Below are 16,185 nucleotides of genomic sequence, written 5' to 3'. Positions count from 1 at the left end.
AATGGTTTATACTGAACGATCAGAGTGATCTTGGAGAACTGTCCTCCTGTTTCCTTTCTTTGAAGGTGACAGTTGTGCAGTAAGTTGGTCCTCATAGCCTTTTAGCTGTTTTTTTCTCCTCAAGAGAAGCCTCCTCAGCTCTCAGGCAGTGCTGTTGTGGAGGATCTCTGCCAAGGACACCTTGGAAGCACAAGGCAGGGAAGGTGAATGTTAGCTGGGATCACGCCTTCCTGAAGCCTTTCTCTCTTCAAGACATCTTCACTGGCATGGCTTGGAGGGGCACATCTCTGGAAAGGGTGGAGGATGGAGACCGGATTTGTTGTGCTCAAGGGCCACATGCAGGTCTGTGTTAGGGTTGCCCTGATGGTTTTGGCTTGGATATGGAAGCTGATGTGCCCTCGGTCTTGGTGAAAGTGAAGCAGGTTCCTCTCTAAGTAAGAATTTCCTGCTGAATGTTTAATTTGGATGATAGCCTGTCTATGCACATATAAATGAAATGAAAAATCTCGCTGACTCAGAAAAATCAGATGGCTGGCATGAAGTGGGAATGGGGAATCATCCTTTCAAAGCTGGATCATGAAACGGACAAGCAGACTCACCAGGAGAATGGGGCTTGTTCTCAGACACAACTTTCATCTCTTCCCAGTAGGATCGGTATTCAGATAACGTTCAATTTATTCCCATTTTTCTTCAGTGTTAAATGTGAAAGCCTCCTTGAAGTAGAGAATCAAGTTATTGTTGCCAAGGAAGAAATAAGGCTAAAATTATTTATTGATGAAGCAATCAGTAGCTTCACTGCTTGTTTTTTTCAAGGGTAATTTGTAACTAAAGATTTGGGAGGTAACCATCTCTGCTTGAGTTTCTAATTACAGCAGCATGCTTAGATATTTTAGTATGTGTTACTTTTTAAAAAGTCCCAGAGTAATGAATTTGCACATGTATAACCTTCTGACTGAAATACTTGAACAATATTCATGAGCTTGCTTCATACAGCTAGTGTGCTTCCAGGCAAGCCTCAAATCTGCTTGTGTGCCTTTTGGTAACTGAAGATATATGAAGCTAGAGAATTTATCCTCAGTAAATGGCTGCACAGACCATAAAGAACATGAGAATGTGGCTGGGGTTCTTTGTATCTCGAGTCCAAAAGCCTAAGAAGTATACACTTTTGAGGGGAAAGATAAAATAATTGAATGCAGATGGCTAGCTGAACAGCTAGTGAGGGTAGAAGATGTTTTCAAAAAATAAATTAAATTCAGAACCTGTGAAAACTTGAAAAGAGTGGAAGCAGAACTACGTTGACAGCCTCATGGTGTAAGAGCTGAGTTTTTGACCTGCTGCTCTTGCTGATGGGTGTGATGGACTCCAGGCTATCTGCAGCCAGTTGGTTTTCTAATGCAAGGATTACTGGCTAAAGAAAAGGGGGGTCTGGCTCTGAATAAATTTATGGTGGTTATGAGCCAGCTTTCCATTCAGTGAGTGGCTTTAAGCAGGCGCTTTTCCAGCTAGAAAAGATTACCTCTGGGTACCTTGATGGTAACTGGAGATCGTGGTGTGTGTGAGTGGTCAGTGTGATGCTGGCATAGAGCGAGCAACCCCTCTCGTGTGAGATTTTGTAAAAATCAATTTCGCTTCTGGCTCTGTATTCGTGTAGTCATTTTCTTCTGAAGCCTGAACTGTGTCTTTTTTCTTCCAGGTTCCTGCTGGTGTTACAAGCCCTTGAAATGTCTGTTCAAATCTTTCTAATGGAGTGTGTGCTGGGGGGTGTGTGTGTGTCAGGGGATCACCCGATGAGCTTGAATCCTGATTAGAAACCTATCTAAGAGCTTTCAAAGATTGGGGTGGGGGGGTGGCAGGGGAAGCCAGGCTATAGAAACTTCAAGGTAAAGAGCTGGAGAGTGTGCCTGTGCCTTTCCTGTAGCTGTTGCTGGATATCTCCAACACCAGCTGGACTCCTGACACATGCAGTCGAGACTTCCCAAGATATTGATATGCTGTGACGACTCATGGGACTTGTGACTGGTAATGAGATACAGAAGCCTTCACCTGCAGGTCACTAGTCAAACTCTGGGGCATCTCATTGTGCCTGCCAGATGGCTAGCTTTTGTTTCTCGGTAAGCTCCATAATGCAGAATCCAGCAAAAGCCCTATTTTATCCAGCAAGTCACCGGAAGAATGCCAAGGATCCTGTTTTATGAACAGTAGTCACCTTTCAGAGCCTTTAGATGCACTTCCTTGAGCTGAATTGAAAAGGTTTGTAATTAACAAAAAGTTTCTGCTATGACATCACTGACTGGATAAGTCCAGATTTGCAATCTTATGCTTGCCTCTTCCCAGAAAAGCTACTTGATTTTTCATTTCATTTTTGATAAGTCTTGCAGTGTTGGAATTCAATGCAAATACTCAAGTAAAGCTGAGCTGTTTCCAATATCAATTACATCGGCCTTGGACACAAGAGTACATTTAAATGTCATTTAATAAACAAAGCATGAAGAATGTATGGCCCTTGGACATCTGATGGATCAAATTAAGGTTTAGCAACGTGTGGATTTGTGGGAGTGACTTTACTAGTGGTTTTAGGTCCAAGATGAATGGAGCCAGGCTTCCTTCTAGAGTTTCCACAACATCCGTTAGGCCACGTCTGTGTTCTGCAGGAACAGGAAAATCTGGGGCTGTGGAATGACTCAGAAAAATTAAAATATTTTATTAGAGGCTGGCCCAGAGGGGAGGAATCCAGGCTGAAGGGGGAGGGAGAGGGGGGGTGTCTTGTGCTAAAACAAGTCTTCTGTGGAACTACTGATGACTTGTACGGACTGTTCTTTGCATTCAAGTGGCTTCCCCAGATAACACAGGCGATGTTTTTGTCTACTACTGTAATGATTTCAGTTGCCGTAAAGGAAAAGCAAAGTCTTAAGAGTTCACATGCAATTAAGATACTCATTTTTCCTTTTGGTTGCAGCTTTTAGTTAAAAACTAATCAAGTTACGTGTTTTCAGATACCTGCATGTCATAGACACGCATTCCAAAGGACAAATGGATCTGAATGCCTGCATTGGTAATATTTTGAAGCTTCTCCTAAAACCTTAAGGAAAAATGTTTCACCTTTTAATTTTTATGCACTTAGCATAGTTCTGCAGTGTGTGAGGTTTCTTGTGGGTGTCCTGACCTCTACATCAATGTGGAAAAACATGCATTTTTAAAGCACAGACCCTAACGCAAACAATATTGCTGCTTCAATTTTAAACGTGATTTATTTCAGTTAAGGCTGTAGGGAGAAAAAAAAAATAATACCTTTAGTGTATTCATGTTGCATAGCTAGTGAGCCAGACTCTGAACTTTTCTGAATGTATGGTGGAGAATTAGATTGAATCCACCAGCCAGCCTAATCAAAGCTAAGCTGGAGAATGTATGTGAGACTGAAGAGTCTCACATTTGCCTGTTTAAACATTTACCTGTGTAGCCTTTACTGCTCACTTATTCTAACATTTTTTTAGAGGCCAGTTCAATTGTGTTTTAAACAGATCACCAAAACAATGGTCTCTGAATTAACATTACTGAAAAGTGAGTCAAGAAGAAAAGATTATTAGGTTAGCTATGCCAGCAAATGCACGGTTTTGAGCATGGCACAAGTGATTATTTGTCTTGATAGCAGAGCAGTCAACTTAATTAAAACACTGTCCACATACCTGGCTTGCTCTGATGGAGAATCCTGTTACACAAGACAACAGAATCCTTGTTCAACATGCAGCAGAGTAAGCCTAACTCATTCACTTTTTCTTTCCTCATCACTATGCATTCATTGTGTATCTCCTTGGAAAAAATAAATCCCACAAACACAGTGTCCTGGTGCACGGTATGTGCTTCTGAATGATGCTGCTATTGCCATCCAGCCTGAACAGCTGAGTCCGGACCTCCTCAGAGTCCTCTCTTTTTCTTTACTGATTTACAGCGAGGGTGGTCTTGCCCTGAGTATATGCACAAGCACTATAATAGATGGAGTGCTTATTTGTGGAAATGTGTGTGCTAGGGTCCAGAGCACACTGTGGACCGAATTGTATTAATGATGGCCTTTAGCTAAAGATACGAGGTTAAAATTATATTCTGCATTTGACCTTCCACTGCTTTGAGAATGGAGAAACTTGTGTCAAAATAAAGCTGGGAGCACACACTTTGCTTACAAAGCAATCCTCGTATAGTCAATGTTTTCATCACAGCGATGCTTATTTTTAGCGTGGTGATGAATGGAATAAAATCACTGCTCTGGCATTTTGGGATTGGCCTGGGAAGTGGGTTAATTCTTGCAGTTCTAAATTTTAAGTCGCAGTTCTCTTTATGAAGACTGTTAGAGACAGCTGTGCTTACTCAGACACCTAAGAGCCTTTTGGCTTTCCAGTTAACACAGACCAAGTTAAAACCAGAAGTTAATGCTAATCTGGTGTTTCAGTCTGAAAACTCAGAATGCTGGTGGGCTGGCTGGTCTTTTAAGCAGAACTGTCTTCACTAGGATGGGAAGATAAGGATATCTTCTTGCTAAATATAAACTGAATTCCACAAGAGTCTGAACAATAATTTAAATGAAGGTTCAGTGCTTGACTTGAGGAAGAATTTAAGCAAGGACACGTGCATAATGTAAAACAACTGTTCGATGCTTGCATTGCAGCAGCTTGTTTAGCCTGGCAGTGCAAAATACCTTATCAATGCATGTTTAAAAGGCAAAAGACATTAATTCTGAAGGAATCAAATAGCTTTATGTAGCTGGAGTCTTTAAAGCTGCAAATGACCAAGTTCAGATTACTGCATTTGCCTTGGAAGTGGCTTTATAACATAGAAGAGGAAGACCAGTTTGCATAAATCTTGTCAATCCTTTCTTAAAATCTTGTCTATCTTTTCTTAGAAAGGAAGTACAGCAGCTGTTGAAAGTTGATGTAATAAATGATAAAGAAATCATTCTCTTGGGGTACCTGTGCCACACTTGGACTTTCTTTTTTTCCAAAAACTGTTATTATGTGAGTAGCTCCATCAGCTGAAATACCTCTGTTCTTTTATGAACACTGTTGAAATTGTCTAATACTTCCATGATATGAGTAGATTTTCTTCCCAATTTTTATTCTGAAAGAAACTGAAGGAGCAAAGAATATGTTGCCTCAAGTCCTGTAGAGTGCTAAACGCTCATTTTCTCTTCGCTCCAGCCAATGTGATGGAAAATTCCAGGTAGGAAGGAACCCGCAAAGATCGTCAAGTCCAAGTCCTGGCTCCACAGAGGACTGACCACCTGCTGAAGAATCTTACTGCCATACTGCATTGAAATACAGTATTATACTCTAAAAGTGTACGATGCAGCACATTCGCTGTTACATCTGAAAGACTGGCCACAGCTCGTAGAAATTGAAAAAGAGGCTGTGCTTATAAACACTTCTGTTACCAACTCACCCCAAGGGAAATTTAGTTCATCACTGCTAAGTGAAAGTGAAATGCCTTGTTTTTAAGGCATAACATGTCATGGGGACCTTCTGGTCAGTAAGAGACTGTGCGTTCCCATTAAGCAATACAGAAACACCCTCAGCATCTGTGGAAACCTTGAGGCATGGCATAGCCTGGAGCTCTGGAGGAACTTTTTGAGGATTCGAATAATGAACCCTTAACGTTACTTTGTTAATGAGACAGGGTTTGTAAATATGGAAAAAAGCCTGCAGCTATAACAGCACAGTCAGAACTACCATAGTGATCTCTGAGCACTAGTCAATAACAACTCAGGTTTGTTTGGCAGTGTTAATTTATTTCTTTTTGTTTTAAGTCTGGGGTGTGGAAAATTTAGAGTTCTGTAGAGATTAATCAAAGCTTTAAATAGGAATTTGCAGTTGGCTTTTGTTTTTCCTTAGTAGTTTTGTTGGTCATCTTAATTCCAAGTTTTGTTTTTGGCAAGTGAAGATGCTGCAGATGATACCTGCGTTCCTGGGATCCACTGATTTGGAACCACCTGAGGTTTAGGGCTCCATGTCCACGTATAGCATGTTTTGCAGTGGTCCTTTAGCCAAAATCTCTCTGCTGTGTGTTCTGTCATCCTTTCTACCCAAGGGATCTTTTCTTGGGAAGGATTTTAGTGGGCACGTGCTATTTTTAGAGAAAATTAATTTTAATTAAAATCAAAACAAAAAACTTAAAAGTGGAGGAGGGGATGAGGGAATTCCCGATGGTCCTTGATTCCTTGAAAGTTTATCCCTCAGATTTTGAAAGCTTTGCAATTCAAAGGAAATCGTGTCCTGAATAGCAAGCCTTAGCCCTGTTATAAAGCATTCCTTTGAGCCAGGAGAGTGGTGGTGTCATTCACAGGCTTCATCCTGGCTCTTAAGGTGATATCTTAATTTTGTACCCAGAGAAAATTGTATCAGCAGAAAATTACTTCCATAGGTATGCTTTTGCCTTGTGGCAGTAGCACACTGCATTGTCTAGGCTCTTGAATAGCCAGAACGTGTTTACTTTGTTGTTTGTTGGGCTTTTTTAAGGGTCTTTGGTTCAGATGGATATAAGGAGCTTTTCCACAGGGGGATTGAGTCCGACTTGTGTTTGGGATTTCTTTTGGAAACATCTTGTGTGTATATATCGGAGTTTGAAGAATTGTACAGCAAAACCTCTCGTGCTTTCTTACCACATCTTAGAGCTTCTCTGGAAGAAATGCAATAGTAACAGAGCCTGGGAAAAAAGCCACTTTTCTCCAAATCATGTTTTCATCACTGTTACTCGTGTAAATGGCTGTTGGAGCGAGGAGCCTGTTTCTAGGCTCTTAGCTCTGGGTGGGTGGACAGCTGCCCATGGAGCAGCCAAGGAAGGATGGGCTCAGCTGGTTGCACCGAGGAGCAGCCCTGAGCATGGCTCTGAAGGGTGAGGTCTGTGGGGCTTGTTGCATGGGCGTCTAAAATAGAAGTAGACATCTAATGTTGCTCTGCCCCTGAAGAGTCAGCCTGAAATTAATGGGCAATGGAGAACTGAAGGAAGAGGCAAAGTGGAACCAGATGGACTCGTGAGCAGGGATACATCTTTGCTCTTAGCTTGTGCCACACCACTTCTGATTTGTATCAGCTCCGTGGAGTATTAGGATCATCTGTTTTCAGAAAAAGTAAAGGTTTTACTAAAAGCTGCTTGCTTCCATCCTGCTTTTATTTACTCAGCAGCTGTATGATGGTTTTGAGGTTGCTTCAGCCAAGTCGCCAAGTATCAAAGGATGAAATCCTAGGAGAAGCATTTGGCTTTGTGTAAATACATAACTGCCCTCTTCTAAAGAATTCAAGTCCGAGCTCTCCCGTTATCATTGGTTGCCACATTATATTGTGTATTATTTATATTGTGACCAAATTAAAAAAAAAAAAAAAAAGGGGGGGGGGAAAATCATTTTTTTAGCACAGTCAGTAGCTTTACCAACCATTTCTTGGCTTCCCTCTGTGTGTTTGTGGGGTGATATGTGGGTTAGCTGCTATGTCTCTTGCTAGCCACATCTTGTTTTGGCCTTTTTTTTTTTTTCTTTTGTGGTTACTTTGTTTTATGTGTCTTTGCTTACTTTGACTTAATACCTTCTTCTGTATGTAACCTCCTTGTACTTGGGATCATTATGGTTTTTGTTTCAGCTGGTTTGATCTGTTATGATACTTGTAGCGCATTAAAATAGGTTGTGCTTATGCCTTTGGGAGCTGTTGTACCCCTAATTTTTTTCCGTTTAGGCTCTTTTCTTTTGAAATAGCACCAACCAGTCAGTGAATCAATGGCTTGAATAGAAGCAAGCAGATATCCATATTTTCTTCATTCTTTCTTCCCTTTTCATTTCTTACGAGTTGTGAATTCATCACTAAATGATTAATTTTACCCTGGGTTGCTTTTTGTCTTGATGTTTTCAATCAGGTTTTCATCTCTACAATGTAGCATGAAACGTAGAAGAGATCTCACATCAGTTATTTCTTCAATTTTCTGTATTAACTCGTTGCTGTCACCAGCATATTCAAGAACTTAGCAGTTGTTCCATCGTGTTCCCAACTTTCTGCGGGGAAAGGATGTTTTATTTTAGTCCTTTTCCCTTCGGGGGGAAATCTGGAACTCTTTTCTTGAGGGAAACGCACCATACACCAATTATTTAATAACAGCTTTGGGATGGTTCAGTCAGCCCCCAGGTGACGCAGTGCTGCACATGCCCCGAGATGGAATTCCTCCCCTGGCTCAGCCACAGCCTGCAGCCTAGGAATATTGATACTGATACCAGGGCCACCATCAGCTCCGGAACAAGAGACCATGGGATGGAATTTGCTCTGTTTGCTTGGCTTGCTTTCATGCTAGCCTCAGGCTGCAAAATGTAATTTTGTCTCTTTGCAGTACATCTAAGCTTCTCGGCCATGTTAAAAGCAGATTTACCGTCTTTCTCCGCTTGAAGTGCATGGAGACAGCTGGGATTATGAATCCATTATAAGCTACCTGTGTAGGAGATGTTTGATTTTACATGAGTGCACGCGTGCGCACACGTGTATTTTTATTAGCCAACGTGGTAATGTTTGGCCAGCTGCCTGGAAACTATTCTAAACTCGACCCAGAGTGGGAGCTCGTGAAAAATACTCTCTAGCATACGGATGGCATGTTCTTTTAGCAGCTCCCTAGTTTCCACTCCATTATAAATATTTACCTTTATTCATCAGTCCTCAACAATCACTTTACTAGATGTCATTGGCAAGAAGCTAGCATTGAGGCTGTATATATTTAAGTGTGCTGGACCACACTAGTGGTTAGGTAATTAAATCTGAAATTATTGGAGGTGGGAGCCTAGGACTGTGTTGTAATTTAAGTGCAGGCTTTTTTCTTATTTCTTTTATTTTTTCTAAAGGTTTCTGGCTTTGGGACAAATGTGAGCTATTAATAACAAAATCTGTTCTTAGGGATACCAGGCTCTCCTAATTTTAATATATTACCCTTTCTTCCCTCTCTGTTTTTTCTCCAATCCATCAGGTCCCAAGCCTCTGTGAAGATCTCCTCTCCTCTGTTGATCAGCCATTGAAGATTGCACGGGATAAGGTGGTAGGAAAAGACTATCTATTGTGTGACTACAACAGAGATGGAGACTCGTATAGGTGAGTTCATATCCCAAGAAAGAAGCTAACTGGCTTACTTTTTACATCAGAATATTGTAGTCTTAAAAAAAATAAAATAAAATAAAAAATAAAAATAATAATAAAAAACACTATTAAACTCCTCTCAGTGATGAATCTTGAACCGTTTCAAATGCTGTTCTCTTGAGTAAGACAGTGGCAATGGAAGTAGTCCTTAATACCTCCCAGATACAGAAAGACACAAACATCATCTCCAGATGACTGTAGTTTCAGACATGCTGACTGGATGGTTGCTAATCTGATGACCTTTGCAAGGCAGGTCCCTGTCTGTCTGTTGCAGGAACAAGATATGTCTTATCCTAGAAACTTGGCGCTTCTGTGTGGTTTCTGTACTGTGATTTGCAGTCATTCACTCAAGCCTAAAATGTGATGCCATCATCTTGTTAAAAGGCTGACACTAACAGATTTCTCTTAGTCTTTCTGTAGCATAGATATGTTTTAGAGGATTAAAAACAGTTGGATCTTCAGAAGAAATGGCTGTGGTGGCCTTGATGTGAAGTTAAACCACCTATTCTTGCAAGGATGTAGAATCTTCGGAATGGATAACAACAGAGAAGTGATGATGCAAGCAATGAGTTTAAACAAAATCATCTTTTTGAACAAAGCAGCATGGACTTGCCAGCTGGGAAAGGTTCTTTCACTCATCTTTTGCAAGGGATTGAGTCTGACTTTGGATGTGCATTGTCATTAGTTCTCTTAGATAATCTTGGCCCCATTTTTTTAGCAAAGAAAAGGAATCTTTCTACCAAAATAGCTTGTTTATATTGAGGACTATAGACAAAGCCAGTGACAATATTTGAAAAACATGAGCTTTATGTAATTAAAAGGGCTGCAATAGTGGAGTAATGCTATGATGAGTGTTCAGTATTTTGGCAGCTGCTTTGAATGTGGTTTCTCTTTTTTGGTTTTATTCCATCCCGTCCCATTAGGATGATTACATTTCAGCAGCCAACACTTACAGCTATTTGTTTCCCACTTTGCATTACCTGCCTTTTCTTAACATCTGTAGTGACAGTGCCATAGTTCCAAATATTTAATTAAGAATCACAAAACTTATATTCCAGAAACCTTTGTGATTGCATCACCTGGCTTTTACTCTTTTCTCTTAACGAAGGGAACTATGCTGTGAAGTAATGAACCACATTCATCTTCTGTCCTGTGTTAACAGCTCAGCTACTCCAACTCTTCTGGTTGCAGTTGAGTTGCATCTCAGGCTCTTTGCTGCTTGGTGCAACAGCTTATGTTTTTGGTGCTAGCAATCGTAACTGATCTGCAGTTAAAATTTAGCTTTGCTTTGTGCAGATTTGCTCTAGTGACTTGCCTTCATTTGGCCAGAATGTTACAAATATTCTATTTCAACGTGAAATTCCAGAAAATTTTTAACTTCTTTCTTCTAACTTTTTTTTTTTGGCTCAGAGAAGCAGGTAAGTTGTGAGGGTTTATAAGTAAATTGTTTTTAATTACTTTGAATTGCAGGAAAGGTACTTACCTAAACTAAAAGCCTATCTGTCTGCAGACGATCAGTGCAGACAACGTACTGAGATTGATTTTGCCCTAAAAGTAGTAGGAGGAGACTGCTAATGGCTGTGAAGATTGACAGTGCATCTGGATTGTGCCTGACTGTAAATCTCAATGAGGATTTTTTGTTTAAATATATCCTTTGTTGCAATGGGCCAAGAAGTAAGAACATTTCTGTGGTGAAGTGTTCGCTCATGTTCTGAAGGGCACTATTCTGACGTTGAAAGCTTGTTCAGCTGAAAGAGTTCTGGTAGCTTCTCCTGGCCTCCACAAGATGTGTGCACGCAGCTACATCCTTTCTGACAGATGCCAAAGAAGGGAGCACATCACAGATACTGTATTTCTTGTGGGTCCTTCAAGAGATGCGTTCTCCCTGAGGCTGCAGTCTCAAGGAGACTGTCTCTAACAGTCTCCTTGAATCCCATTTAGACTGTTGATGTGAGCATTTATCACCAGAGGCTCAGAAGAATTGGAGAGGCACTTGTTAAACAGAACCGTGGCACGCTGCAATAACTAAATAACTAATAACATTTGCTCCCTGCCCTCCCCAGCACCCCATGTTTAATTAGCACATTTGGCAGCCCTCTCAGAGGCAGGCACAAAAGTAACCCTAAAGAAATTTGCTCAGTCTTTTCTTTGCTGAGAAGATCCTTAAGTAGTTAAAAGGAAGTAAGAAGACTTGTGTTTTTTAAATCTCAGAAAAATGTGGGACTTACTGGGTTTTCAGAAAAGGTATTTTATTTTTTCATGTATTCAGTTGTTGGCGTTAAAGAATTCTTTTTTCTCTAAGGCTTTTGGTTCAAGTGTTCTGGATTGAAGTGATTCTCCCTTCTGGAATTGATTGGCCTCAGCTCTGTTTCACAAAGTAAATTCTTTCCTTCAACACAACGCAAAAGCCTTTGAAAACCAAGTGACGCGAACATGTACATGTGTTAATCCTATTCTGTGCCTGCGTTCAGACACTGTTATTCATACCTCATAAAATCTGAAGTTGTTACTGAGAAGTGGCTCTTACACTAATTTAATCAATTAGGCCAGAATCTAGGAGGAGTTTACTGTGCTTTTAAAAGCTTTTGGTATTTCCACAAAAATTTTCAGAACCACACAGTGGATGAGGACTCAGATACTACTCCCTGCCTGTAAAATGCTACATCTCCAATTACTGTGCATTTAAAATTAAACTTCAATTTTCTTATCAGAGTGTTTGCTAATTATGTTTCTTGTTATACTAATCCAAGGATTTCAAAGCATTTTGTGGACAACTGAGCCTCATATAATTTCTGCAGGAAAGGTGAAGCCAGATAGTCAGACTTTTTCACTGGGAATCAAGCTTTGTAGGTGGTTTTTTGTTTTTTTTTTTGAGTGGCTTTATAATCGGACTGGGAGTCAAATTTAAAAAATGGCTGGGATGATTGGCCATTCTGGTGATAATCCCACCTGCTTCATGGGGCGTCATTCAGCGAAATTAATATCCTCAGTGCTGAGCCCCTCACAATTTTCTCCTTCCTCGTGTTTAGATAGACTTGGTTTTCTTCACATCAAACAAGGATCAGACTAAAAGGAACATCTGGAGTCTCTCTTGGATCTCCATAAATGAATAGTTTCACATCTCATCATAGTATCACTGCTGCTTGTGGGAGCAGCCTTCGGTGTGCAGGCACTTCTGCAAGTGCTCCTGTAGTAAAAGGTTTGTGGGGGATATCAAAATGCTGTGGAATCTGCATTGTGAAAGCAGACCTCATTTTCATTTTTTGATATTAGACTTCAAGGTCTCTGCCTTTGTCCATACGTTTCCATTCTAAGTATGTTTGATCACTCCATTAAATGGAATCCTTATGGGGAATTTGGTGCCAACAACACTGAATCCTGTTAGCTGAAACAAAAAACATTCTCTTTTAGGGGAATTAGAGGTCTGACTTTTGAAATTTAAGTGCTCTTGTCCATCTGTCTTTCTTCAAATAAGTTTTTAAATGTGTTGTGAGTACTCTTCTACAAAAAGAAAAAATTACAGGGTTGTGTTATAATTTTTTTTTCTTAGGTGAAGTTGCTGCTGGCTCCAGCTGTAATGGGTTGAAAACGCCACAATCTGCTAGCTAGAATAACGCTGCTAGGCTTTCCCTAAGCCCCATTCTGTAAGCCTGCAAAGAGATCTGTTATTTGCAGTTCAAGTATCTCCACCATGTCTTCTGCAGGGATTCTTTGCACACCCGTTTCCTTGAACATGATGGAGAAGCACAGTCTTTTGAGTTAACAGAAAACAGATTTATTTATTTATTTTTAATCTACCCTTCAAAATTTAGAAAGAAAAAGCAAGCACATCATATAAACAGTACTGAGGGAATAGTTGTGTGCCTCTGCGCTTGCTGGCAAGGTCAGTGCTCTGTCTGCCTGAACGTCTCCAGTGTGGCTTGGTTTTGGGTGTGCTGCCTGGTGGGTGTAGGAGTGCCCTTTGGGAACCCTGCAGATAGGATTTTGGGGGATTTTTTTGTTTGGCTCTCTTCCAGATTTCAGAGAGCTGTTAGGTAAACGAACATTACTGCAGCTGTCTTCTCCGAAGTGACTGAGTTTTAAGCAACTGTTTTAAAATGGGAACTGCCACCTGAAAATCATTGCCCTGAGTTGCTGTGACATAATTTAGCTTTTCCTGATGTCTCACCTTTTTGTTCAGAGAGGGTTGAAGTCCTTTGAAGGCACGAGGGCAGAGCAAAGTGGAGCCTGTTCTTTGTGCTTTGCATTAAACATGTCAAAACTAGATGCTTTTCTGAGAAATGAATAACAAATGGCTACTGAGGCAAGAGCCCTTACGTATGGACTGCATTAAGACCTAGTGCTAGTTGGCTGGACTATTTATGAAAAGTGAGGAGGCAAAGGGTAGAGGTACGTTTTCTTAAACTACCACTGCTATATGTAGGTTGGTTATGCACAGGGAAAATGAAAAGGAGAATGCAGGTTTACAAAAAAGGGAATTAGAAAAGTCCCAAGCAGATGGGCTACGGGTTCCATTAATCTTTTAATACCAAATCTTTCATTAAGAGCACAAAATCTCTTCCACACGTGCAGAAATCGTATAGTAAAAACTACAGCTTTACAAACCCTGTTAAATCCTTCACACTGGTCAGACGTTTTCCTAATGTTGTGTTAAAAGAAGAATTTATTTTAAATCACACTAGTGGAGGAGAAGTCAGACCTTAATTATAGACAGCAAAGTTTGGCTCAAATATCATCAGACCCCAAATGAACTATACAAAGTGTATGTATTTGCATGAAAATAATTTTAAATATCTCATGTGTAACAAGTATGGCCTTACCTTTGAATATTTAAGAAGGAACAGATTCAAACCCAAGCATGTTTTTTTTTTTTATACAGTAGAAACACAAAGAGAGGGAGCGGTCCCTAGTTACACTATGGAGTTTGAGGAGTCAGTGTCCCCTTCCTGTGGATCAGGTCTGACCCACAAATTTCTGACGTTTTGTTGTTTCTCTGTTGTCTAACTCTCTCTGTTTTTCTCATCTCCTTGGCAGATCACCATGGAGTAACAAGTACGATCCTCCCCTGGAAGACGGTGCCATGCCATCTGCTCGCCTGCGCAAGCTGGAGGTGGAAGCCAACAATGCCTTTGACCAGTACAGAGACTTGTATGTCAGTTCTACCATACAGAGCCCTCTGCTTTCTTTGTTTCCTTCAGCAGGCACCCAATACCTGCAGATATATTGGTCTGAAATGTGGTCACTAGCTGCCTCTGAGAGTGGCATACCAATATATAGTTGAGGAAGAAGGGAAGGCAGCAGCAGCTGATCTTCTGTTGGGGAATATATCCACTGATTTCTTGATATGAAAACGTGATAAAATTTGTCAGCTGATGCTAAAGGCAGAAACTGAAGTGCTTTCCTGCCTCCCTCCCTCTCTCTCTTCTTGAATAAATTAATGGCATCTTTGTCCTGAAATGACCTGTGTTCTCTTTGATCTTGACTAAGTTCAGTCTTTAACCATCTGCTTTTTCTATTCCCTCTGGACTGTACTCTCAAAACATCTATAAATACATATAGCAGCAACTTGCACATTGTCCCATCTTTCTGTAAGATTACAAATAAGTCTAAAAAGCAAGAATGTGTTGCAAAGCCAAAGAAACTTTGTTTTGTCCAATGATAGCTTGCTTTCTTATCTGAGATCCCTAATGACTATGAAAAGGTGAATAACCTTTGTTGCTTCTTCATGTTGTACACAACTGGAGATAACGTAGCTGTAGTTCATCATGTCACTTGAAATTTATACCACTTTAATGCTAACAAATGCAGGTTAAAGAAAAAATCTTGCTAATTTTCTTCTTCTTTTAAGATGTGACTTCGTGTAGCTTCTCCAGGCGTCTAATCTTCACACTTCTCTTTCAGATAACAACTTTTTACTTATTTTCTTGCATTATTTTTATAGTTACTAACTTGTCATATAGCAACAGTTGTTATAGGTATCTGAATTCACTGAAAGAATGGGATTTGCACATGTAGCAAAGAGGTTTGCAGTTACTCTTCAGGTGCAGACCAGACCAGTAGGGTGTTTTGTTCACTAAGACAAAAATGAGTAGGCTTAGGGAACCAAGGCTGTCTTTTTGAATCCGTCTGTGATCATTGACCATAAAGTCACAGCTGAATATGGTAACTGCTCTAAAGAAATTTAATTTGCAGAAAGGAAAGTGCAGTACAGGTTATTCTCAGACTTGGGTGAGTCGTCTGACCCTGCTCAGCATATGGTACAATAGTAGCCTTAATATATTGTATGGAAGTAAAAGGAGAGATCTTATCAAATTTCATCTTTCAGTTTGCCAGTCCAAGTTTTGTAGGCAGTGTGTTAGAGGGGCTGCAGGAGGGATCTCTCACAAAGACTTCATTCTTGTGGCATCAACCAGAAGTGACTGAGGCGTTGTGACTTGCAGAATAGTCAGACTAGATAAGAGCATCTGTCAGCACTGTGCACTTTGATGCATGTAACGTTCTCAAAAATGTGTCAGAAAAAGAGGAGAAGGGTGGCTTACATTTTGCTGAGTGGTGTAAAAATTGTGGTATTTTTGGAAAGATTTTGCAAAGTTAGGGAAACTTAACCTGACCACTTGAAGGGTTCCTCATGCTTGAAATTGGAAATGATTTGTACTTTACCTACAATAGAGGTTTGGATAAAAACATGCTTTGTTTTTGTAGTTGGACTCTGCAGTTTCCTTGACAATTGGATTTGGTATTTTGACAGCAAAAGCTTAATTTTCACTTGGAGATTGGAGGGGGAAAAAATGAGGTGGGCTAACAATTGCCAGCTTTTCACACTGCAGCTCGCTGGTCTTGCCAACATACCAGGTTGGGAATGACTGTAACAATTACCGGCAGAACAGCTGCTGAAATCCTGTGGGAGTCTTAAGTGTGGGAAGGTTGGAGGTGAGAACACGGTGGCAGTTGCAGTGATGTAATTTCCATGGTCTGCTAGACCTAGGAACTAATTCTGTGTACCCACTGTGCAGGTCTGAGTGCTGGCTGCTGGAGGTGTCAC

General features: G+C 40.5%; 1 protein-coding gene across 3 annotated transcripts in view; it reads left to right on the top strand.

Annotated features, from left to right (window-relative positions):
* The window catches only part of CAPZB (capping actin protein of muscle Z-line subunit beta), a gene marked incomplete at its 5' end in the record, with an annotated part of 62,288 nt that overhangs the window by 21,360 nt on the left and 24,743 nt on the right, over positions 1–16,185 (top strand). For all 3 annotated transcript variants that reach the window (XM_084300201.1, XM_084300200.1, XM_084300199.1), the window contains 2 exons: positions 8,977–9,098; positions 14,178–14,291. In XM_084300201.1, the coding sequence (XP_084156327.1) occupies positions 8,977–9,098; positions 14,178–14,291 (236 nt within the window). The remainder of the gene's footprint in view (positions 1–8,976; positions 9,099–14,177; positions 14,292–16,185) is intronic.

Source organism: Netta rufina (genome assembly GCF_964035555.1).
Source record: "Netta rufina genome assembly, chromosome: 22".
Taxonomy (NCBI): domain Eukaryota; kingdom Metazoa; phylum Chordata; class Aves; order Anseriformes; family Anatidae; genus Netta; species Netta rufina.
The sequence above is the reverse complement of the archived record's forward strand: the minus strand, read 5'-3'. Positions and strand labels throughout refer to the sequence as shown.